General features: G+C 40.7%; 1 protein-coding gene across 11 annotated transcripts in view; it reads right to left on the bottom strand.

Annotated features, from left to right (window-relative positions):
* The window catches only part of RAB43 (RAB43, member RAS oncogene family), a 78,789-nt gene extending 67,526 nt beyond the window's left edge, over positions 1 to 11,263 (bottom strand). For 9 of the 11 annotated variants that reach the window (XR_016512738.1, XM_090285936.1, XM_090285935.1 and 6 more), the window contains exons 1-2: positions 10,885 to 11,263; positions 7,725 to 7,835 (exon numbers count right to left, since the gene is read on the bottom strand). Coding sequence is in view for 10 of the 11 variants with exons in the window: in XM_090285936.1 (XP_090142062.1) it covers positions 7,725 to 7,835; positions 10,885 to 11,082 (309 nt within the window). In the remaining variant the exon portion in view is untranslated. The remainder of the gene's footprint in view (positions 1 to 7,724; positions 7,836 to 10,884) is intronic. The other 2 variants (XM_090285932.1, XM_090285931.1) reach the window with 2 other exon arrangements.
* Positions 11,264 to 25,462: the final 14,199 nt, after the last annotated feature.

The following is a 25,462-nucleotide window of genomic DNA, read 5'->3' as shown; positions in this document are numbered from 1 at the left end:
CTAGAACACTCAGATCAGGAGATCAAGGGGACTACACCGCTGGGTCTCACAGAACTCCTACCAGATAAGGCCATGCCACAACACAGGGAGTCAAAGCAGATCTATCTAATACATAGAAACAAACAAAAAGAGACAACTAAAATGGGGAGACAAAGACACAACATCCAAACAAAAGAAAAGGAAGAATTCCCAGAAAAACAGCTAAATGAAATTGAGGCAAGCAAATTACCAGACACAGAATTCAAATTAACGGCTATAAAGATGCTAGAGTAACTTAATGAGAACTACACCACCATGATAAAGGACATAGAAGATATGAATAAGAACTAATTGGAAATGAAGAATGCAATATCTTAAAGAATACACTAGAAGAAATTAAAAACAGGCCAGACAAAGCAGAGGATTGAATCAGTGATTTGGAAACAAGGTGGAAAAAACACCCAATCAGAGCAACAAAATAAAAAAAGACTTAAAAAGAACAAGGATAGTCTAAGAGAGCTTTGAAACAACATGAGAAGTAACAATATTCACATCATAGGGATACCAGAAGAAGAGGAAAGGAACAAGGGGTAAAAGCCTGTTTCAAGAAATAATGAGAGAAAACACCCCTAATTTAGTGAGGTAGAGTCACCTAGGTTCAGGAAGCACAGAGTCCTAATCAAGAGGAACACAAAGAGGTCCACATCAATATACATCACAATTAAAATGGCAAAGTTTAAAGACAAAGAGAGAATTTTAAAGGCGGCAAGAGAGCATAGTTAAAATACCTACAAGGCAGGTCCAATAAGGCTGTCAGCTGATTTCTCCACAGAAGAGACTGGCATGAATATTTCAAATAATGAAAAGCAAGAATCTGTATCCAAGACTATTGTATCAAGCAAGGCCCTCGTTTAAAATGAAAGGTGAAATAAAGAGCTTCCCAGATTGAAAAAAAAAAAAAAAAGATAAAGGAGCACATTTCCACCAAAACAGCATTGGAAGAGATGCTAAAGGAACTGCTTTTAAAACAGGGACAAATAGAAGGAGAAAGGAATACAGGTACAAAGGGAAAAATGGCAATGAATAAATACCTATCAATAATAACCTCAAATGTAAGTGGATTAAATAATCCAATCAAAATACACAGGGCAGCTGAAAACATGACCCACATATATGCTGTCTACAAAAGACCCACCTCAGAACAAAAGATTTACACAAGTTGAAAGTGAAGGGATGCAAAAACATACTCCATGAAAATGGAGGTGACAATAAAGCTTTTATCAGACAAAATAGACTTTAAAACAAAGACTATAACAAGAGTCAAAAATGGTCATTACATATTACTTAAGGGATCAGTCTAACAAGAGGATATAACCCTTACATATTTAGGAGATCCTAATTATACAAAGAAAATCTTCAAAAACTCTAAGAAAGAGATTGAGAGCAATACAGTCATTGTAGGTGATTCTAACACCCCACTGTCAACAATGGTCAGATCTTTCAGACAAATAATCTATAAGAATATGGCAGCTTTAAACAACACACTAGATCAAACGGATTTAATTGACATTTACAGAATATTTCATCCCAAAGAAGCAGAATATACATTCTTTTCAAATGCACATGGAACAGTCTAAAAAATAGACCACATTGTAGGACACAAAATAAGCCTTAACAAATTCAAGAAAACTGAAGTTAGAGCAAACAGTTTATTGGATCACAATGGCTTGAAACTAGAAATCAACCTCAAGAAAAAAATTCAAAAACATTCAAATACATGGAAGCTAAATAACATGTTATTAAATAATGAATGGGTTAACAATGAGATCAAGTACGAAATCAAAGAGTTCCTAGAAAAAAATTAAAATGAACACACAACCCAAAACCTATGGGACACAGCAAAAACAGTCCTAAGAGGGAAGCTCATAGCATTTACATAACTACCTGAAGAGGATAGAAAAATCTCAAACAACCTAACCTAACACCTAAAAGAGCTAGAAAAACAACAACAACAAAAGCGCAGGGTGAGCAGAAGGAAGGAAATAACCAATATCAGAGCAGAGACTTCCGGTCAAGAAGGCGGCATAGAAACACACGTTTCGCCTCCTTGTGAAACCACAGAAAGAATTACAACTAGACCTCAAAACAAATAACACCCAGAACCATCAGAAAGTCAGATGTATGGAAATCTAACAACCAAGGATTTAAAGAAACCGTTCATCCAGATGGGTAGGAGGGGAAGAGTCATGGTGATGAGTGAAGCGACACAGAGATGCAGTGTGGCGTGCAGAGGGAGTGGTGGTGGGAACGGGCAGTCCCACAGTCACGTGTGGTGGATAAAAATCAGGACTGATGCCTTGGGAGCAGGTGATCCCAGCCCCAGGCCAGCACGCAGACCCCAGGCTGCCAGCACCAGGAAGATAAATTCCCATAACTTCTGGCTGCAAAAACCAGTGGGGGCTGCGATCATAGAAGAAACTGCCAGATTTTCAGGAGACTCCATTTAAAGGGCCCGCACAAACTTAGAACATACACAAACTCACCCACGCTCAGATTCAGCACCCGGGCGCTGGAAGGGCACCAGCTGCATATGAGAAGTGGGAGAAGTGACTGGAAATGGGGCAAGGGCTGGGAAAACCTCCAGAAACCAGGCAACATTGTCTCCTCTCCAAGCCCTGTCCCCAAACACAGCCACAAAGTGGTGCAGAGGGCTGCCCCACCCTGGTAACTACCTAAGGCTCCACCCCACACAATTTACAGGTACCTTTTCTACATTAGGCCACGCTACTAAGACAGGAAAAGCAGAAAACCTGAATAGACTGATAACAACTAGTGAAATCGAAGCAATAATCAAAAAACTCCTGACACGCAAAAGCCATGGACAAGGTGGCTTCACATGCGAATTTTACCAAATATTCAAAGAAGAAATAACACATGTTCTTCTCAAACTAGTCCGAAAAATTCAAGAAAAGGGAAGATTTTCAAATTCTTTTTACGAGGCCAGCATTATCCTAATTCCAAAGCCGGTAAAACACAACAAAGAAAGAAAATTACTGGCCAATATCCCTGATGAACATAGAAGCTAACATCCTCAACAAAGTATTAGCAAACCAGATCCAGAAATACACAAAAAAGACCATACACCATGATCAAGTGGGATTTATTCCAAGGATGCAAGGATGGTACAATATCTCCAAATCAATAAATGCAATACATCACATAAACAAAATGAAAGACAAAAACCACATGATCATATCAATAGATGCAGAAAAAGCATTTGATAAGATCGAGCATCCATTTGTGATTAAAAAAATAAAAAAACACTCAGCAAAGTGGGAACAGAGAGAGCGTACCTCTACATAATAAAGGCCATATAAAAAAAAACCTACTGCCAGAAACAAGAGGGTGTATCCACTTTCACCACACTTATTCAATGTAGTACTCAAAAGTTCTAGCCACAATAATCAGACAAGAAATAAAAGACATCCAAATTGGAAAAGAGGAAGTAAACTGTTATTTTTCACAGACAACATGATACTGTACATAAAAAAATCCTGTATGGGCTCCACCAAAAAACTTCTCGACCTAGTATGTGAATTTGGCAAAGCAGGATACAAAGTCAATATTCAGAAATCAATGGCATTTTTATACACTACTAATGAGCTATCAGAAACAGAAACTAATAAAACAATCCCATTTACTATTGCAACAAAAGAACAATAAGTAATAATAAAGTACCTAGGAATAAATTTATCCAAGGAGGTAAAAGATCTGTACACAGAAAACTATAGGACACTGAAAAAAGAAATTGAAAAAGATAAAATAAGTGGAAGCATATACCGTGTTCATGGATTGGAAGAATTAATAGCATTAAAATGTTCAAACTACCCAAAGCAATCTAGAGATTCTATGCAATTCCTATTAAGATACCAATGGCATATTTCATAGATCTAAAAATATATTACAAAAATCTATATAGAACCAAAACAGACCCCAAATAGCCTAAGCAATCTTGAGAAAGAACACAAAGTTGGAGGGATCACAATATGTGATATCAAATTATATTACAAGGCCACTGTAATCAAAATAGTCTGGTACTGGTATAAGAACAAACACATAGATCAATGGAACAGAATAGTGAGCTCAGAAATAAACCTTCATCTTTCTGGTCAAATAATATTTGACAAAGGAGGCAAGAGCATACAACTGAATAAAGACAGTTTCTTCAATAAATGGTGTTGGGACTGGTACATGCAAAAAAAAAAAAAAATGAAACTAGATCACTATCTTACACCATACACCGGAATAAACTCAAAATAGATAAAAGCCTTAAATTTAAGTGTGGTTCCACAAATATCCTAGCAGAAAACATAAGCAGTAAAATGTCAGAATATTCATGTAACAATTTTTTGCCGATATATCTCCTAGGGTAAGGGAAATGAAGGAAAAAATAAACAAATGAGACTACATCTAATTAAAAACCTTCTGCACAGCTAAAGAAACCATCATCAAAATGAAAAGGGAACCATGTGAGAGAACATTTTTGTCCTATAGATCAGTCAAGGGTTTAATCTCCAAAATATATAAAGAACTTTCACGACTCAACACCAAGAAGTCAAATAATCCAATTAAAATATGGGGAAAGGTGTCCTTGCTGATGTGGCTCAGTACATTGAGTGCCGGCCTGAGAACCAAAGGGTCACCAGTTTAATTCCCAGTCAGGGCACATGCCTGGGTTGCGGGCTGGGTCCCCAGTTGGGGGCATGCAAGAGGCAACCGCACATTGATGTTTCTCTTCCTCTTCTTCTCCCTCCCTTCCCCTCTCTCTAAAAATAAACAAATAAAATATATTTTTAATGGGCAAAGGACCTGAATAGACACTTCTCCCAAAGACATATGAAAAAATGTTCAATGTCACTTGCCATCAGAGACGCAAATTAAAACCACAATAAGATATCACCTCACACCTGCCAAAATGGCCATCATTAATAAACATACAACAAGTGCTGGCGAGGATGTGGCGATAAGGGAACCCTAGTGCACTGTTGGTGGGAATGAGTCTGAAACTATCACTGTGGAGAACAGTATGGAATTTCCTCAAAACACAAAAATGGAACTGCCTATTGACCCAGCAATTTCACTGCTGGAAATACACTCAAGAATCCCAAAACACAAATTCAAAAGAATTTATGCACTCCCATATTCATGGTAGCACTATTTGCAATAGCCAAGATTTGGAAACAGCCTAAATGCCCATCAGTCGATGAGTGGATAGAAAAACTGTACATCTACACAATGGAATACTATGCAGCAGGAAAGAAAAGAAGGAATTCCTACCTTTTTGCGACAGCATGGATGAAAATGGAGAATATTAAACCAAATGAAATAAGCCAGTTGGTGAAAGACAAACACCATATGATCTCACTTATAAGAGGAATCTAATGAAAATAAACTAATGAATAAAATAGAATCAGAGGCATAGAATCACGGAACAGACTGACAACTGTAAAGAGGTGAGGGGGGAGGAGGGAACCGATTAAAAGAAGGTGAAGGGATTAGTCAACGAATATATATTAAAGACCCACGGACATGGACAATGGTGAAGGGACTGATTGTGGAAGTAGGGGGCAGACAGTGTGGAGGGTGGCAAAGGGGCAAAAAGTGGGACAACTGTAATAGCATAAACAATACGATACTTTAAAAAAGGAAATCATCTAAGTATGAATGGACCTAGAGAGTATCATGCCTGGTGAAATAAGTCAGACAAAGACAAATACCATATGATTTCACTTACATGTGGAATCTAAAGGACAAAATTAATGAACAAACGAAATAGAGACCCACAGATACACAGAACAGACTGTGGTTGCCAGAGAAGAAGGGGGTTGGGAGACAGACTGGGTGAAAAAGGTGAAGGGATTAAGAAGTAAAAATTGGTAGTTACAAAATAGTAACAGGAATGTAAAGTACAGATTAGGAAATATAATAAATAATATTGTAATAACTATGTATGCAGCCAGGTGGGTGCTAAAGTATTGGGCAGAACACTTTGTAAAATACATGCTTGTCTAACCACTATGCTGTACACCTGAAACTAATACATAATAATACTGAATGTAAACTATAATTGAAAAATAAAATTTAAATTAAAAAAAATTTGTCTAATCAAGGGCAGGAAATTGCAACAGCAATAAAATAATTCCTTATATTTGTGACTTCTTGGTTTTATTTATGACAGCACTTTCAGGATAGACAAGAAATGGGTTAACACTGATTGCCTCTTTTTTTTAAATACCCTTCTTTTGAAATTTTTATAATTTTATTTATTTTTAGAAAGAGAGGAAGAGAGAGAGGGAGAGAAACATCGATTGGTTGCCTCTCACACGCCTCCAACTGGGGACTTAGCCCACAACCCAGGTATTGCCTTGATTGGGAATCGAACCAGCGACCTTTCAGTTTGCAGAATGATGCCCAACCCACTGAGCCACACCAGTCAGGGCTCACTGCCTTTTATTAGAGGGCACTGGGTGGGCTTGGGACACAAATGTGGAAAGGAGATTTTTTTACTGTATGCCATTTCACATCTTGGAAATTTTGAAATTCAGAACAATGTGGATGATGTCAATTCAAAATACATAGAGAATTTTAAGTTATTTTAAGCATGCCCATAGTTTTCCAACAACACTAAGAAGTAGGCAGAATGAAAATCAGTCCCATTTCACAAATGAGGAAGCCTAGGACTCCAAGAAAAGGAACTAGCCACTGTTGTGGCAGGGTTGGACATAAAACCCAGACCTTCAGACTTCTAATCCAGTGCTTGCTTTTTTCCTTTTTATTTTGTTTTTTTGAGATTTTATTTATTTATTTTTAGAGAGAGGGGAAAGGAGGGAGAAAGAAAGGGAGAGAAACATCAGTGCGTGAGAGATACAGTGATAGGTTGCCTCTCAAACACCCCCAACTAGGGACCTGGCCTGAAACCCAGGGATGTGCCCTGACTGGGCATTGAACCTATGACCTTTTGGTTTACAGGCTAGCACTCAATCCACTGAGCCACACCAGCCAGCACCCAGTGTTTTCTTTCAGAGACTCCACAATTTAAAAGACTGGCAGCACCCAGAATCACTCTCAAGGTTCAGTCTGCATAGCTAGGGCAAAAGGAATCCACAAAGAGTACGGTATAGGAGCCAATCACCACATACAGAGCTTTACTAATCAGCACAGCCAGTTATGTGAACTGTTTAAAACTGGCTAGATGTTCTATTAGCTAAACATCTGTTTACCATGAAATTCTTGGGGGTTTCAATCCTTACAATTGAATCTATAAAATACCCAAGTCCAAATTCTTCTCTTATAGTGGCCACAACTGCATTTTTCCTAGATTCATTAACTTGCAAGATCTCAGGGTCATCATTATGAACTTAAGAGGGCCTCAGAAGGGTGGTCAAGTGTTAAAAACAAACCACTGGGCTTAGAAGCCAGGCTGACTGGATTCAAATCCTGGTTTTGTCATTGACTTGCATATGGCCTTGGGCATGTTGGTCACTTCACTTATTTTGGCCTCAGCTTCCTCTCTATAAATAAAAATTAATTAATAGACATGTATTGAACAGCACTGACACTGTTATAGATGCAGAATTCACTGATAACTCAAGGCAGACTGAATCTCTGAGCTTTCAAGGAGCTGAAATTGTACAGAGGGAGACCAACAAAGTAATTTCAAGTCTTGGTAAGTGCTGCGAACTTACCCTTGAATTGATCCAATAATGGGAAACCTGGGAAGCCAAGGAAGTCCTCTCTGAGGAGATAGCATTCTCAGTGGAACCCAAATGATGAAGCAGCAGTCCCAAGCAGATGCCCTTGGGACAGAGTATGACAAGCAGGGGTAAAATTACAAAGGGCACAAAGGGCCTGAGGCAAGCATGGTTGAAAGACAGAAAAGACTAGTGAGAATGGAGAGTACTGAGTGAGGGACACACGGAGATGGGTGAAGTTCGCAAGGCAAGCAGGGGCTATTTCCTCAGGTAAGGAATTTGGATGTTATTCTGGTTGCAATAGGAAGTGACTAGTGGAATCAAGGAGTTTAACTAGATCTGTGATGTTTCAAACTTATTTTTTAGCAACAGAACTCTTTAATCAACTATAAATAAGTGGAACCTCAATATAAAACTAATTAAAAGTAGTATTTTTCTGGCTGCGTAAAAAGCTAGCGACTCTTCTGAACCTGTGGTCTCCTGACCTTCCCCCTACACCCACAATATCCCCAAGCACTGGAGCTCAGAGGTACTGGAAAACCACTAGGTGATCTATTTCTAAGGTTCTTTAAGCTCTAACAAAAGCCAACATTATAGGGAAAGGAAGTTCAGGAGCTAACACTGGATGCTTTTTGGACCCTGGACAGCCCCTGGAAAGGTTTTAAAGGTTTTAAACTAAATCCCTGATATGGACATGCTTCTGGCTCATTGGAGGTTCCAGGAAAAATCACATTGCTGAAACTATAGTGACAGAAAACAGAGCAGTGGTTGCCAGGGACTGAGGTGACGGGAGGATAATAATACAAAAGGATACTAGGGAACTTGCTGGGTTGATAGAAGTATTCCATACCTTTATTGTGGTGGTGGTTACAGGACCGTATACATTTGTCAAAATTCACAGAACTGTACACCTAAAAATGGGTGACGTTTACTGTATGTAAATTAAAACCTCATGACCCTTTATTTTTTAAATTACATCGCTGGAAAACATCTTAAAGTTATTTTACAGATTAGGAAAGTCTCTGAGAGAAAAAATGACTTACTCCTGATGAGTCAGTAGAGCTCAGAAATCCTGACTTCAGAGACTGTTCCTTACCCACTGCTGCTCAGTTTTAATTCAGAGCTTCTTCAGTGCACTGAGCTTCAGGTTTCTCTGACTGCAAAATGAGGAGGTAAATAACTGCCAAAGGCCTTCCCATACCAAACAATCACATTCTAAGGAGAGGAAAGACCTCAATGCTTTGGAGTCATAAATCTGGAAGAAAAATTCCCATCTCTGTCACTCACTAGCTGTGTGCTCTGGTGCAAGCCTGTCCCATGTGAAAAGGGGTGAATAGTAACACATCTGTAAAATAGCTGGCACACAAGACTCTCAAGAAGGGCAATGATTATAACTATTAAAAGTTTTACCATATCTACACTGTTCTCCCATTCCCCGTCTCACCCAGCTGCCTCCTAAGAACAATCTGGAGTTGACCATAAGCAAAACAAATAATGAACTGCCTGCTCTGCATTGCATAACCTGTGCTTGGGTACACAGTATGCCCTGGGCTCCTAAGGGGCACAGGTTATTATCTCACTGGGTAAACAGAAACACCCTGGCCTTTCCTTGACCACCACAAACACTGGAGTGGGAGCAGGCTGACAGCTTACAAAAATGCTACTGCTGATTATGCCTATATTTTAATACTCCACTTTCCCTGTGGCTTCTGGCATCATCATAGGGCACAAACTCGACCATGGATATATTCCACCCATTCCACCACCTTTCCCTGGCTATCTGTTCTAAAAGGGATGGTCCCAAATAATAAATCAACGTTGCTTGCCACACCTTGCTCTTTTTTCCCCCCATCCCAAGGAGACCAGAAACACACAGAAACAAACAAAAAAAAAACTATTAAAAAAAAAAAACCTTCAGACAGGTAGTTTCTGCCTCCACCGTCTCATCTACTGTAGATGCACTGTGTTCATGTAAAGACCGCTGGCTTACTTTTTGTCCATGAAGGGGCAGGAGGGAGGCAACACAGAAATTATCCAACTTCTGCAGGTACAAAGAGCTAAGTATCCCGGCCAAAGGCAACTATGAGCAGGCTACAGCAGACCAAGGAGGCAGGGCCCCACAGCATCAGGGCTCAACAACTACAATCGCCCTGGCTCAACTTCTTGAAAACACGGAGATGACACTTGCCTTGTACTGCCCCTGCCCAGTGCTCTTAGGAGTTGCCCTGGAGATCATGTGAACTAAAAAGCATGAAAAAAGGAAAAGGATTTCTGTACAGTGCAGTTAAGTAAAGTTACTGAGCAAGAAAAAAATAATGCTCTGTGCTGGCGTCGGTCTCTGTTAGAGGGATGACACCCGGGTTAAGAAATTCTGATTCATTAATCACAAATATTATTCATCAAACTACTTCCAGAGCACCGTAGCACCTACATCCTGCTGTACCTATTCGGAGACATTGCCAAAGATTGGTTCTCTCGCCTACCTTCCAGTATCTGTGAAATTCTCAGTTTATCAAACTCCAGAGGGGGGAGGGGACCCAGTGCAAGGCCTTAGTCAAGTTCCACCACCAGGTCCACAAAGAGACTGCAGAGAGGCGTAGCCAGACCGGAAATTCTGACAAAAAGTTTGGGCCCTCCGGTCCTAGAAGCAACTGCTTCCTGATTCCTCCTGGTTGCGGGGCGGGTGTAGTTTTCTGGCTGGGTTCCCAACCTGAGGGCCGAGCTTGGGGCTTCAGCCGCGGTGGGGAAGGGTCAGGCCAGCCAGGCGTCCATCTGTCCCCCGCACTCTGAGGCACTCGGTTGCCTTCCACTTACTCGGGAGCAAAGGGTGTTGACGAAGGCAGAGCCTCCTCCGCGCCACCCCCGAAGCGCGCGCACACACACAGGAGGCCGGCGCTTTGCGGACTGAACCTGGCTCAGACCCCCCGGCCCAGGCCTGCTCCGACAGGAGGAGGGTAAAGGGAAAGCAAAAGGGATTTTACCAGACACCTCAGAATAATCCTAGCTACTGAGGGAACAGGACGACCCCCGCCCCCGCTGAGGGAGAACCTTTCAGGGCCCCTGGCTACCTCCTGTGCACGTCGGAGCCCGGCCAGCGTAGTGGCCAAAGAGAGCAGGCCACCCTGGCCCAGGGACCCCAGGCCGGACCTCCCACCTTGATCCGCTTGCCCTGGATCTCCAGCGTCTTCATGGTAAAGTCGACGCCGATGGTGCTGCTCTGGCGCTCCGAGAAAGAGCCGGTCTTGAAGCGCTGCACCACGCACGTCTTGCCCACGCTTGCGTCGCCCACTAGCACCAGCTTGAACAGGAAATCGTACTGCTCATCTGGGTCCCCCGGGCCCGGGCCCGCCATGTCCTCCCGGGAGCCGCGAGCCGGCTCCGGATGCTGGGGACCGCCTAGGCTCACGGAAGCCGCTGGCGCCAGGCGACGTGGGCCTCCCAAACACCTGAAGCAGAGGCGCCAAAGCTTGCCGGCCCCGGTCCAATCCCAGCCGGCCCTCTGCCCCGCCCCGGCCGGGCAGAATCCAGCCGGCCTGGCTCCGCCCCGAACCCTCTAGTCCCGCCCTCCGCCAAGCTTGCTGCGGGCCCTCAGTTCCGCCCCAGGCCAGTCAAACCCTCGGGTCGGCCCTAAGCCCCGCCCACAGTATCTCCTTGGCCCAACTCCGCCCTCAGAACTACTCCCAGTACTCGCCACGCCCCCTCCACATATTTATCCTGCACCCCCCAACCCCCCCACACACACCGCTCCAGAACCGCTCCCCAACTCGGATCTTTCTACTAATCTGTTCTCCAGCCCGGACCCCAGGTACCGCTTGCCGCTTCCCCCTTCCCCAGGCCTGGCCAGCCTGCCTGGGCTCGCCTACCTGCTGCTCATAGACCAGACCCACATTCAGAAGCAGGCTCATGGGAATAATGGGGTCTCTGGGCCTGCAGGCCTGAGGGCCTGTTAACCCAGCATTTGGACCCAGAATGTCTTCCTCTAAGAGTCGAACATTGGAAAGGGAGACGACCACAGCAGTATCACCTTAGTGCTCGCACTAACAGGACCAACATGCAGAATCTCTCTAACAGGATGTGATAGGTGGCATTTTCTCCGCTGAAGAAGGGCAAGACCTGGCGGCACACTACAAAGAAAAAAGCAAGGTTATAGTGAGGCCAGAAATTAAGCTGGCTACAAAACTCGGGAGAAAGCCAGAATCTTTGTGGAGAGGCACCTGAAAGCTGTGGCTCAGGATGACCTCCCAGGACTCTGTGGAGAGGGGAATTAGGGAGCTTCATTTGGTAGAAGGCTGAGCCAAAAAGAGGAGTTGGATCACAACCCCAAAAGGGAGCCTAGCGGTTGAAGCAACTGCCCAAATGTCTCAGAATAGGCTGGCTCAGTTGGTGTTATGGGTCCAGTTGGGGTAACTAACACAGCTGAAGAGCATCAAAGATTGGCCTGAGCAGAAGAATAAGGAAGGTTTGTGGGCAGTTCTGTGGGGGAGACCAGCTCCCAAGATGGCCCAGTGACTCAGGGATCCTCAGAGAAATTATATGCAAACATCTGTAAGAAGCTTAAAATAGATCAAATAGAACCTATTTCTCAAGGGACTTTCCAACTATCAAGATGGAAAGGAACTGAGAACACTCCTGCCCTCTTCATACAGCACCCTTACAAGGGGACTACAGCATTCCAATTCTATTTAATTCATTGTTTGATTAATGCCCATAGCAGGCATTAATCAAACAATGGATCAGGTATTGTACTAGGGTCATGGAATTCATCAGTGAACAAAGCAGACAAAAATCCATACCCTCCCCAGTCGAAAAGAGAAGAGGGCCTCCTCTTAGCTTAAGGAGGTCATAGAGAACAGGTCCACCAAGACCAGTACCCTCACCGGCTTTACTGGCCAAATGGGGAAGAGACTGGAGGAGAAGGCAAAGGTAGACCCATGCATGGTAAAGGTGGAAGAGTTTTTTGCTCTGGAAGAGTTTGAATTCCACTGCTATGGTAAATATCCAACAGTACTAGATAGTCCCAAAGTGCCATGGAAAGGCAGTTCTGGGATTGCAGCCTTGCTATGTCAGACAGGAGCAGACAGCTGGAGCAACAAATTATATAGGCTCCATTCAAATGGAGTAGCAGATGGGTTGGCTCTGGGAGAGTGGGGCATGTCAAAGCCTGGAATTCCAGAAAACAACATGTTTCTCCAGCTCAGAGTAGCTATCCAGAGCACAAGGTGGAGAGTGGGAAGAGAAAAATGAGTCCAGGAGCCAGAATGACTCACGGCTGTCACCAATAGGAGTCATGAGGAGAGGAAGGAGGAAACTGGCCTTTATATTGGCCTTGCATGGAATTAGGTTGAGATGGGGTGGTGCATGTTGGTTTTGGCATGGATTTTGCCAGAGCCCAGCCACCACTTGTATTTGTGAGGTGATGTAAACATTCTAAAACTGACTGGCATGAGTGTTGTAGGCTGGCATGAGTGTTGTATGACTCAGGAAATTTATCAAAATACTTAAATTGTATATTTATAATAGGTGAATTTTATGGTATGCAAGTTATACTTAAATAAACCTATTAGGAAAAAAAACCCTGCATTTCCTCTCTTAGTGGAAAACTCCTGAAAACCACAGTTGCATTTTATCTGAAGTTGAATTATGCCTATTTAAAATAGAACAATTCGAAAACATTTGTCTTAATGCTCAAAATTTGAAATAACACACATTTCCATTTTTAAAAAATTTATCAAGAATTTAACAATCTTTTTTTTCAATATGTTTTACTGATTATGCTGTTACAGTTGTCCCAATTTCTTTTCCCTCTGCTCCCCTCCACCCAGTGACCGGCCCCTCCAGTTGTCCCACCCCCCTTAGTCCATGCCCATTGGTTGTGCATATAGTTTTACTCAACATCTTCCTGTCTACTCTATTCCCTCCTACTATGCTTCTTAATTCCTGCATCATCTCCCTCCCTTTCTCCCCTTCCTCCTCCCTGCTGACCTCCCCACTATATGTTCCCCATACCTATAATTCTTTTCCCACTCTCGTTGCCTATTTAGTTCGCCTATGTTTCGATTCCCTAGCTTCTGTTGTTGGTTGTTGTGATGCAGTTTTCATTTTAATGCTCATAGTTTTGATCCTCCTTCTTCTAAACAAGTCCCTTTAACATCTCATATAATAGAGGTTTTGATCTCATGAACTCCTTCAGCTTTACTTTGTCCTGAAAGCACTTCCTCTGCCCTTCTATTCTGAATGACAGCTTTACTGGATAGAGTAATCATGATAGTAGGTTTTTGCTTTTCATTACTTCGAGTATTTCTTGCCAGACCCTTCTTGCCTGAGGAGTCTCCTTTGAGAAATCAACTGATAGTCTAATTGGGAGCCCTTTGTACATGATTCTTTTCTTCTCTCTTGCTGCTTTTAACATTCTCTCTTTATCCTTAATTTTTGACATTTTGATTATAATGTGTCTTGGTGTGGTTCTCCCTGGGTCTAGTTTATTTGGAACTCTCTGTGCTTCCTTGACCTGTAAGTCTATTTCCTTCCCCAAGTTAGGAAAGTTCTGCTTCATTATTTTTTCACATAATTTTTCAATTTCTAGTTCTTCTTCTTCAACTTCTGGCAATCCTATAATTCAGATTTTCGCTCTTTTATAGTTGTCCCAGAGGTTTCTGAGCTTCTCCTCATTTTCCTCACTTTTCGTTTCCTCTTTCTTTCCCTATGTTCCGATTTGTTGATTTGATCCCTCATTTTCCGTCCCTCACCACTTGTTTCGTATGTGCTTTTCTTCATTTCAGCAGGACTAGCCTTCATACCTTCCCCATCTTGATTAAGACCAGCTGTTATTTTTATTTTTTTTGCCATCTAATTATTTTATTTCATTTTATTTTATTAATTTTATTTTTTGGTTTTTCAATTACAGTTGTCCCATTTTCCCCCATTGCTCCCCCCCACCCAGCCCACCCCTTCTCCAACAATCATATCCCTCCCCGTTGTCCATGTCCATGAGTCATTTATACACATTCTTTGACTAAACCCTTCCCGTTCTTATACCCCTTCTCTCCCTCCCCCCTCCCCCCTATTGACTGTTATTCTGCTCCTTGTCCTATTTAGTTAGTTTGTTTATGTTGTTCTTTAGTTTCCTGTATTAGGTGATATCATATGGTATTTTTCTCTCTTTGCCTGGCTTATTTCACTAAGCATGATTCTCTCTAGTTCCATCCATGTTGTCGCAAATGGCAGGAGTTCCTTCTTTCTCTCTGCTGCATAGTATTCCATTGTGTAAATGTACCACAGATTTTTGATCCACTCATCTACAGATGGGCACTTAGGCTGTTGCCAGCACTTAGCTATTGTAAACAGTGCTGCTATGAACATAGGGGTGCATAAGTTCTTTTGAATTAGTGTTTTAGGATTTTGGGGGTATAATCCTAGCAGTGGAATCGCTGGTTCAAAAGGCAGTTCCATTTTTAGTTTTTTGAGGAAATTCCAAACTGTTTTCCATAGTGGCTGCACCAGTCTGCATTCCCACCAGCAGTGCACCAGGGTTCCCATTTCTCCGCATCCTCTCCAGCACAAGTTGTTTGTTGATTCGTTGATGATGGCCATTCCAACTGGTGTAAAGGGGTATCTCATTGTGGTTTTTATTTGCATCTCATTGATGGGTAGTGATGTTGAGCATTTTTTCATGTGTCTATGGACCTTCTGTATGTCCTCTTCAGAGAAGTGTTTGTTCAGGACCTTTGCCCATTTTTTAATTGGGTTGTCTGTTTTCTTGATGTTGAGTCATATAAGCTCTTTATATATTTTGGAGATCATTTCCCTGTCTGAGGTATCATTGGCAAATATATTTTCCCATAAGGCTGGTTTCCTTTTCATCTTGCTGATGTCTTCTTTTGCTGAACAGAAACTTTTCAGTGTGATGTAGTTCCATTTGTTTATTTTTCCCTTTATTTCTCTTGCCTTAGGAGATGTATCCATGAAAATATTGTTATGTGGGATATCTGAAATTTTCCTGCCTATGTTTTCCTCTAGGACTTTTACAGTGTTACGGCTTGCATTTAAGTCTTTGATCCATCTTGAGTTTATTCTCGTGTGTGGTGTAAGTTGGTGGTCTAGTTTCATTTTTTTTGCATGTCCCTGTCCAATTCTCCCAGTACCGTTTGTTAAAGAGGCTCTTCTCACTCTATTTTATGTTCTTTCCTCTCTTATCAAATATTAGTTGACCGTATATTCCTGGATTTATTTCTGGACTCTCTATTCTGTTCTGTTGATCTATATGTCCATTCTTACACCAGTACCAGACTGTTTTGATCACAGTGACTTTGTAGAATTGTTTGATGTCTGGTATTGTGGTTCCTCCTGCTGTGTTCTTCTGTATCAAGATTGCTTTGGCTATTCGGGATCTTTTTTGGTTCCATATGAATTTTTGAAGTATTTGTTCTATGTCTGTGAAATATGTCATTGGTATTTTAATAGGGATTGCATTGAATCTGTAAATTGCTTTGAGTAGTATGACCATTTTGATGATGCTGATTCTTCCCGTCCAAGAACATGGTATTTGCTTCCATTTATTTGTATCTTCCTTAATTTCTTTCTTCAATGTTATGTAATTTTTGGAGTACAGGTCTTTTATCTCTTTGGTTAAGTTTATTCCTAGGTACTTTATTTTTCTTGTTGCTATAGTAAATGGTATTTTCTTTTTTGCCTCTGTTTCTGATATTTTATTGCTGGTGTACAGAAATACCTTAGATTTCTGTATATTTATTTTATGCCCTGCTATTTTACCAAATTCGCTTATTATATCGAGTAGTTTTTTAATGGAGTTTATACGGTTTTCTAAGTATACTATCATGTCATCTGCATATAATGATAGTTTGACTTCTTCTTTCCCAATTTGGATGCCTTTTATTTCTTTTTCTTATCTGATTGCTGTAGCTAGGACTTACAACACTATGTTGAATAGGAGTGGAGAGAGTTGACAACCTTGTCTTGTTCTTGAATTCAGGGGAAATGCTTTCAGTTTTTGTCCATTGAGTATAATGTTGGCTTCGGGTTTCTCATATATAGCCTTAATTATGTTAAGGTATGTTCCCTCTATTCCCATTTTGCTGAGTGTTTTCTTCATAAATGGGTGTTGTACTTTATCAAATGCTTTTTCTGCATCTATTGATATGATCATGAGAATTTTGTCTTTCATTTTGTTTAGGTGATGTATTATATTTATTGATTTGTGAATATTAAACCACTGTTGCATCCATAGGATGAATCCTACTTGATCGTGGTGTATAATCTTTTTGATGTATTGCTGGATCCTGTTTGCCAATATTTTGTTGAGGATTTTAGCAACTATGTTCATCAGCGATATTTGCCTGTAGTTTTCTTTTTTTGTTGTTGTGTCTTGACCTGGTTTTGGAATTAGGGTAATACTGGCTTCATAGAAGAGTTTGGGAGTCTTTCCTCTTTTTGGATTTTTAAAAATAGTTTGAGAAGGATAGAAGTTGGTTCTTCCCTAAATGTTTGGTAAAATTAGCCTGTGAAGCCATCCAGTCAAGGGCTTTTGTGTGCGGGAGTTTCTTGATTACTGCTTCAATTTCAATAGTTGTTATCAGTCTATTCAGGCTTTCTGCTTCTACTTGATCCAGTTTTGGAAGATTATATTTTTCCAGAAATTTGTCCATTTTATCTAGGTTGTCAAATTTCTTGTCATACAGTTGTTCATAGTGATCTCTTACAATCCTTTGTATTTCTTTGATATCAGTTATGATTTCTCCTCTTTCATTTCTGATTTTGTTTATTTGGGTCCTCTCTCTTTTTTTCTTGATGAGCCTGATCAAAGGCTTGTTGATTTTGTTTATCTTTTCAAAGAATCAGCTCTTGGTTTTATTGATCTTTTAAATTGTTGTTTAGTCTCTCTGTCATTTAATTCTACTCTGATCTTGATGATTTCCTTCCTTCTACTCACTCTGGGCTTTGTTTGTTGTTGTTCCTCTAGTTCTTGTAGGTGTAGGGTTAGTTTTTTTATTTGAGATTCTTCTATCCTTTTTAGGTAGGCCTGTATTGCTATGAACTTTCCTCTCAGGACTACTTTCGCTGTGTCCCATTGTTTTTGGGCTGTTGTGTGTTTGTTATCACGTTTCCAGAAACTTTTTGATTTCTTCCTTGATCTCGTTGTTAACCCATTCGTTATTTAATAGCATGTCATTCATTCCCCATGAGTTTGAATGTCTCTGAGTTTTTTCCTTGAGGTTGATTTCGAGTTCCAAGCCATGGTGATCTGAAAAGATGCTTGATTTAATTTCAATTTTCTTGAATTTGTTGAGGCTTGTTTTGTGTTCTACCATGTGCTTTATCTTTGAATATGTTTCTTGTGCACTCAAAAATAATGTATATTTTGCTTCTTCGGGGTGAAAAGTTCTATATCAACTAAGTCTAATTGATCTAGAGTGTTGTTCAATGCCTCAATATCCTTGGTGTTTCTTTGTTTCAAAGATATGCCCATTGTTGGCAGTGGGGTGTCAAAGTCCCCTACTTGAGCATGTTGCTGTCGATATCCTTTTTGTAGTCTTCCAAGATTTTCCTTATATATTTGGATGTATCTATGTCGGGTGCATATACGTTACAAGGGTTATATATTCTTGATCAATTGTTCCCTTAAGTATTAAGAAATGTCCTTCTTTCTCTCCTTTTATGGCCTTTATTGCGAGATCTATTTTGCCTGATATAAGTATTGCTACCCCAGCTTTTTTTTTTTTTCATGTCCATTTGCTTAAATATATTCTCCATCCCTTCACTTTCAGTCTGTGTATTTTGATTTGAGGTGTGTGTCTTATAGACAGCATATATGTAGATCATGTTTTCATATCTATTCTGCTACCCTATGTCTTTTGATCAGAGCATTGAGACTTCTTACATTTAAGGTTATTATTGATAGGTATTTATTCATTGTGACTTTTTCCCTTTGTACCTGTGTTCCTCTCCCTCTCTCTTTTTCTTCTTCTTCCTCTGAAAGCATTCCTTTTAGCAGCTCTTGCAATGCTGATTTGGTGGAGATGTATTCTTCTAGCCTTCATTTGTCTGGGAAACTCCTTATTTCACCTTCCAGTTTGAATGAGAGCCTTGCTGGGTAGAGTATTCTTGGTTGTAGGCCTTAGTTTTTCATTGTTTGAAATATTTTTTACCTTTCCCTTGTCTTTTAGTGTTTCTGTTGAGAAGTAAGCTGATAGCCTTATTGGAGCTCCCTTGTATGTTATTTGCTGTTTTTCTCTTGCTGCCTTTACGATTCTCTCTTTGTCTTCGAATGTTGCCATTTTAATTATGATGTGCCTTGGAGTGGGCCTCCTTGGGTTCATCTTCATTGGGATGCTCTGTGCTTCCTGTACTTGTGAGATTTTTTCTCTCCTTATGTTTGGGAAGTTTTCTGTCATTACTTTTTCAATCAGGTTTTCTATCCCTTGTTCCTATTCTTCTCCTTCTGGTAGCCCTATGATATGGATATTGTTTTGTTTCATGTTGTCTTGCTGCTCTCTTAAACCCTCTTCATTCTTTTTTAGTCTTTTTTCATTTTGTTGCACTGTCTAGGAATTTTTTTATACATTGTCTGAAGAGGAAAGCCAGATGGCATCCGCCGGGGGGCTTGCATACAAGCCCTATCGTCCAGGTGGCCTGTGACTCAGCCTGCAAGAACTTGCAAATGAGTCTTGCCGATGCCAGCAGCTGCATGCAGTTCCTGGTGTTCAGGTCACAGGCTCCTGAGAACAAAGGGGTCCTAAGGAACAGTGTCTCCTTTCCCATAGTGATAACATCTGAGGTGGAACGGACCCTTGTCATTTATTACCTTGCTTTGCAGTTTTTAGATAAAATGTAGTTTAGTATTGTAGGCATAATAGTTTAATGTTTAATCTATCCGCAGAAGCTATGTTGCTCCATAATCACATAAGGAATGTATTCTATACACATACATCCTATTTATTCTATTTTTAGTTACTTTTGTAACCCAATAAAAGGAATGGTTGGACTGCTAGTCTTCGCTGATAGCCTGAGCAAGCTACGGCCCTCCGTTCATTGCTGATCACTCATTCTGCCTGCTGGTATTGCCTTTGCGTCTCTGTTCCACAAACTACTACAACAATTGTCCTCTAGCTCACTGATCCAATCCTTTGTGTCATTTAGCCTGCTTTTGATTCCTTCTACTCTGTTCTTCAGTTTAGAAATTGTATTCTTCATTTCTTTCTGGCTCTTACTGATAGTTTCAATGTCCTTTTCAATGCTGGTGTAGTTCTCAGTAAGTTCCTTGTATCTTCCCTGGACTTCTTTGTAGTTTCTCTGGAGTTTGTTGTAGTTCCCCTGGAGGTCGCTGTAGTTTTCTCTGAATTTGTTGAGTTCATTGAGCTTCCTTATTATCATTGTTTTGAATTCCATGTCTGATAGTTTGCTTGCCTCCATTTCATCTATCCCTCGTTCTGGAAATTCCTCCTTTCCTTTTGATGGGGTGTTGTTTCTTCATCTCCCCATTTTAGGTGGCCCTTCTTGTTTGTTTCTGCTTCTTAGATTGATCTGCTTTTATTTCCTGCCTTTGTGGTGTGCTTTCTGTAGTAGGAATCCTCTGGGATTCAGCAGTGCAGGCTCCTTGATCTCCTGAACCTGATGCTTTTGGGGTGCCCTTTATGCCTTTTATTTGGACTCCCTGGTAGTGTTTTCGTTTTGGTTGTTGTTGTGTTGCTCTTTGGTGGGTCCTTCCTTCCAATTAGCTGATTGAGAGTCACTCTGCCCACCTCGTCTTGTAAACAGTTGTTGAACTGCTGCTAAAACAAAGCCACAAGTCCAAGCAAGAATCCCACACTCACATAGATATTCCCCACCCTCAATCACCATATCAACTGCAAATGAGCCAGTATGTAGTGACTTTATTAATGAGGCACCCAACATACAGAGCCAAAATGGCCATAAGGGACTGAAAAGAGGCAGAGGGGAGCATTCTACAGCACTGAATCCATCATCCCTGCAGTAAACTGCTCATCATCCAGGCCATTAGTGTTCAGGTTAAACATAGCCTGACACATGCCCAATTCCTCTAAGAACTGTACTAAATCTGCATAAGACTGTCAATTACTCGTGGTGTCTGGCATGTCTCCTGCACCTACCCAGACCGAATGGAGGGTGGCCATAATTTAGTCTAACAGGGAGTGGGACCCCTGTCCTCCTCCATGCAACCAGCCATTCTGTAGCCACTGGCACAGGGAGGGATGCATTGTAATGGATGCCAACTTTTCCATTTCATTATCAGTGCACATAATGCTGTGCACCCCTAACTACCAAAGGTGGAGAAGCCATGCTGTGAAAGGCTACCCAGGACGCTCCCAAAACTGCTTCCTCAAATCCACTAGCTCAGTCTGTGTATAGGGGTGATATGTGGTGTGTTCAACCATCTGTGCAGGACAAGCTGGGACCCCTCAGGCAACACAGGATGCTGCAGTTTCATCGTCTGTACCACCACCTGGTGGAATCACAGGGAAACCGGTTCCTCTTCCTCTTCTGAGTTGTCCACTACAACTGGGAAGGGGGATTGCTGTAACTCTATCATCTTGAGGTCCCCTTCCAGCATGCAGATCTGAGCCTCCAAGGCTTCTTCTTTCTCCTGGAGCTCTCATAACTTTGCCACAACACAAAGTTCTATCTCAGATCGCAATGCTGAAAGAAAGACCCAGCCCACAGCCTGGTGGTCCCCCCAGGTGCTCGGCTTTTCCAGGGTCTCCCCAACTACCCACAGGCCCTTCTCTACCAGGTCAGGAGTGCTACTGACCTCAGGCCAGTCTTCGGAAGAATCCCAAACCACAAGGAGACCTGCCACCGAATACCACATGCTGGTTTCAGGCCACCCTTCTAAGACCCACTCTGAGGGCATTAGGGGCTCCATACCATGCTGCAAGTAATCCTGCCGATGACTAAGCCAGTTGTCCTGCAAACATTTGAGACTGGGAAGTTCCATTCAGGATTTGAGCAGATGGAAAAAAAATATGTAGAGCCACATGGGATATTCCATGTGCTGGGGCGATCTGTGCAGGCAGAAAGTCCTGTCTTCCTATATACTAAGTGTAGACAAAGCCAGCTGTGTGCCAGAGAATGACATAATTGCTTATATAATGGTGAGTGTTCTGTGCATGCAGGTTTCTAGCTACTGCTGCCGAGCCATTCATGCCCAGACATCCAGGTGAGGAAGCCTGACTGACTCCATTTTCCCTGCAAGCATCTATGCTCATCAGGGATATTGGTCTGTAGTTTTCTTTCTTTGCTGTATCTTGACCTTGTTTTAGAATTAGAATAACAATGGTCTCATAAAGAGTTGGGGAGTCTTCCCTCTGCTTGAATTTTTTTGGAATACTTTGAGAAGGATGGGAGTTAGCTCTTCCCTAAATGTTTGTTAAAATTCACCTATGAAGCCACCTGGTCCAAGGCTTTAATGTGCTGGAAGTTTTTTTTTTTTTTTAATTACGGATTCAATTTCACTAGTTGTTATCTGTCTATTCAGACTTCCTTCTTCTTCTTGAATCAGTTTTGGAAGATTATGTTTCTAGAAATTTGTCCATTTCACCTAGGTTTTCAAATTTCTTGGCATATACTTGTTTGTAGCAATTCCTTACAATCCTCTGTATTCTGTATTATCAGTTGTAATTTCTCCTCTTGTTTCTAATTTTATTTATTTGGGTCTTCTCTCATTTTTTCTTGATGAGTAGGGTTAAAGACTTGTTGATTTTGTTTATCTTCTCAAAGAACCAGCTCCTGAATTTATTGATCCTTTCAATTGTTCTTTTAGTCTCTATGTCATTTAATTCTACTCTGAATTTGATTATTTCCTTCCTTCCACTCACTCTGGGCTTTATTTTTTGTTCTTCTAGTTCTTGTAGATGTAAGGTTAGGTTGGTTATTTAAAATTTTAAGTCATCTTAGGTAGGGGTGTATTGCTATAAATTTCCCTCTTAGGACTGCCTTCACTGTGTCTCATACATTTTGGGTTGTTGTGTGTTCATTTTCATTTGCTACCAGAAACATTTGATTACTTTCTTGATCTTGTTATTAAACCATTCATTATTTAATAGCATGTTATTTATTCCCCATGAGTTTGAATGTCTGGGTTTTTTTCCTTGAGGTTGATTTCTAGTTTCAAGCTACTGTGATTCTGAGGAGACGTTGGATATGATTTCAACTTTCTTGAATTTGTTGAGGCTTGTTTTGTGTCCTACCATGTGGTCTACCTTGGAAAATGTTCTATGTGCATTTGAAAAGAATGTATATTTTGCTTCCTTGGGGTGAATAGTCTGTATATATCAATTAAGTCCATTTGATCTAGAGTGTTGTTCAATGCCATGATATCCTTGTTGTTTCCTTGCTTGGAAGATCTATCCATTGTAGACAATGGGGTGTTAAAATCCCCTACTGTGTGATGCTGTTGATATCTTTCTTGAAGTCTTCCAAGATTTTCCCTATATATTTGGGTGCTCCTATGTAGGGCATATATGTTTACAAGGGTTATATCTTCCTGATGACTTATTCCCTTAAGTATTATTTAGGGTTCTCCTTTGTCTCTTTTTATGGGCTTTTTTGAAATCTATTTTATCTGATATAAATATTGCCTCCCAGCTCCTTATTTCATGTCCATTTGCTTGGAATATATTTTTCCATCCCTTCACTTTCAGTCTGTGTAGATATTTTTTTCTGAGATGGGTCTCTGCAGACAGGATATATGTGGGCCATGTTTTCTTACCCATTCAGCTACCTCATGTCTTTTAATTGAGCATTTGCTCCATTTACATTTAAGACTACCATTGATAAGTACTTATTCATTATTATTTTCCCCCTTAACACCTGTGTTCCCCTCATCCCCTCTCTCTTTATCTTCTTAAAGCAGTCTCTTTAGCATTTCTTCCAATGCTGGTTTGGTGAAGATGTATTCTTTAGCCTTTTTTGTCTGGGAAACTCCTTATTTTGCCTTCTATTTTAAAGGAGAGCCTTGCTGGTTAGAGTAGTCTTGGTTACAGACTTTGCTTTTCATTACTTGGAATATTTTGTGCCATTCACTTTTGTCTTGTAGTGTTTCTGTTGAGTAATCAGCTGATAGCCTTATCAGGGCTCCCACATATGTTAATAGCCCTTTAACCATTGTTCTCTGTCTATAACTATTGCCATTTTAATTATGATGTGTTTTGGAGTGGGCCACTTTGTGTTCATTTTGATTGTGCTTCCTGGACTGCGTGACTTTTTCTCTCATCAAGTTAGGGAAGTTTTCTGTCATTACTTTTTCAAAAAGGTTTTCTATCCTTTGTTCCTCTTCTTCTTTTTCTGGTATCCTTATGATATAGATATTATTATGTTACATGTTGTCCTACAGCTCCCTTAAACGTTTTGTTCTTTTTCAGTCTTGTTTTATTTTGTTGCTCTGTCTTGGAAGTTTTTCTACCTTGTCCTCCAGCTCACTCACTCAAAGCTTTGCTTCATCTACCCTGCTTTTAATTCCTTCTACTATGTTCTTCATTTCAGCAATTGTATTATTCATTTCCTCCTGGCTATTATTGATAGTTTCTATGTCCTTTTTCATGCTAGTGTAGTTCACAGTAAGTTCCTTGTAGTTTCCCTGTAGTTTTTTGTAGTTTGCTTGCCTCTGTTTCATTTAGCACTCTTTCTGGGGATTCCTCCTTTCCTTTGATTGGTGGCTGGTTTTTTTGTCTCCCCATTTTAAGTGACTCTTCTTGTTTCTGAATATTAATCTCCTGTGACTCCCTGTATTTGTGGTGTGATGGTCTGTGATAGAAGACCTGTGAGATTCAGTGGTGCAATCTCCTTGATCTCCTCAACTTGATGCTCTTGGGATGCTTTTTATGCCATTTATGTGGACTTTGTGGTTGCAATTGGGTTTTGATTGTTGTTGGGTCAATCTTTGGTGGGTCGTTCCCTCCAGGTGGCTGACTGAGAGTCACTCCACCCACCACATCTTGTATAATGTTGTACAGGTGCTGCCAGAAATAAAACAAACCACCCAGGAAATAAATGCACATCTGCAAAAATACCCCCCACTTGTAATCACACTACCAACTACAAATGAGCCAATATTAATAAAGATGTACATAGATTGACTATTATAAGAAAGTAAAAATAAATATGAGGTGACTGAAAGAAAAATGGTTTTTAGAGGTTAGTGGGAGGAGCAGTAATAAGAATAGGGAATAGACAGAAGACAAAGACAGAAAGAAAAGTTTACAACATAAATAAAAAAGGAGGGAAGGAGGCAGAGTGGATTAAGAGAAGGGAAGCCTTTATTAGGTTTAAACAGAAATTAAAACAAAATATAGTGAGAGAGAGAAAAAAGAAAAGAAACCAAATTACTGAAAAATATCCTCCACAGCACTATCACCAGCAAATGAGTAAAGATTAACATAGGTAGGATGGGAATAAGAGGGGAAAAAAGAAGGAAAAGTGTAAGAGATGTCTAGAGGAAAGATAAATGATTTTCAGAGGATAGAGGGAGAAGGAATACTAAGAGTGAGGAATGAAAATCAGGCTGAGACAGGGATAAATTAAAATTTAAAATGAAAAAAAGAAAGGGTAGGAGGAAAGCAAAATGCAGTAGGAGCGGGGAACAGTAAAATTTGAGATTTGAAATAAAAAAGTAGTGAAGATATAGAAATAAAATTGAAGAAATGAAACAATAAGCACCATATCCACAACCAACAAGCAAAAATTGATAAATGTGGAGAGAG

Source organism: Furipterus horrens, unplaced genomic scaffold, assembly GCF_987537825.1.
Source record: "Furipterus horrens unplaced genomic scaffold, mFurHor1.1.pri manual_scaffold_8, whole genome shotgun sequence".
Taxonomy (NCBI): Eukaryota; Metazoa; Chordata; class Mammalia; order Chiroptera; family Furipteridae; genus Furipterus; species Furipterus horrens.
This window is presented reverse-complemented; position numbering and strand designations above follow the sequence as displayed.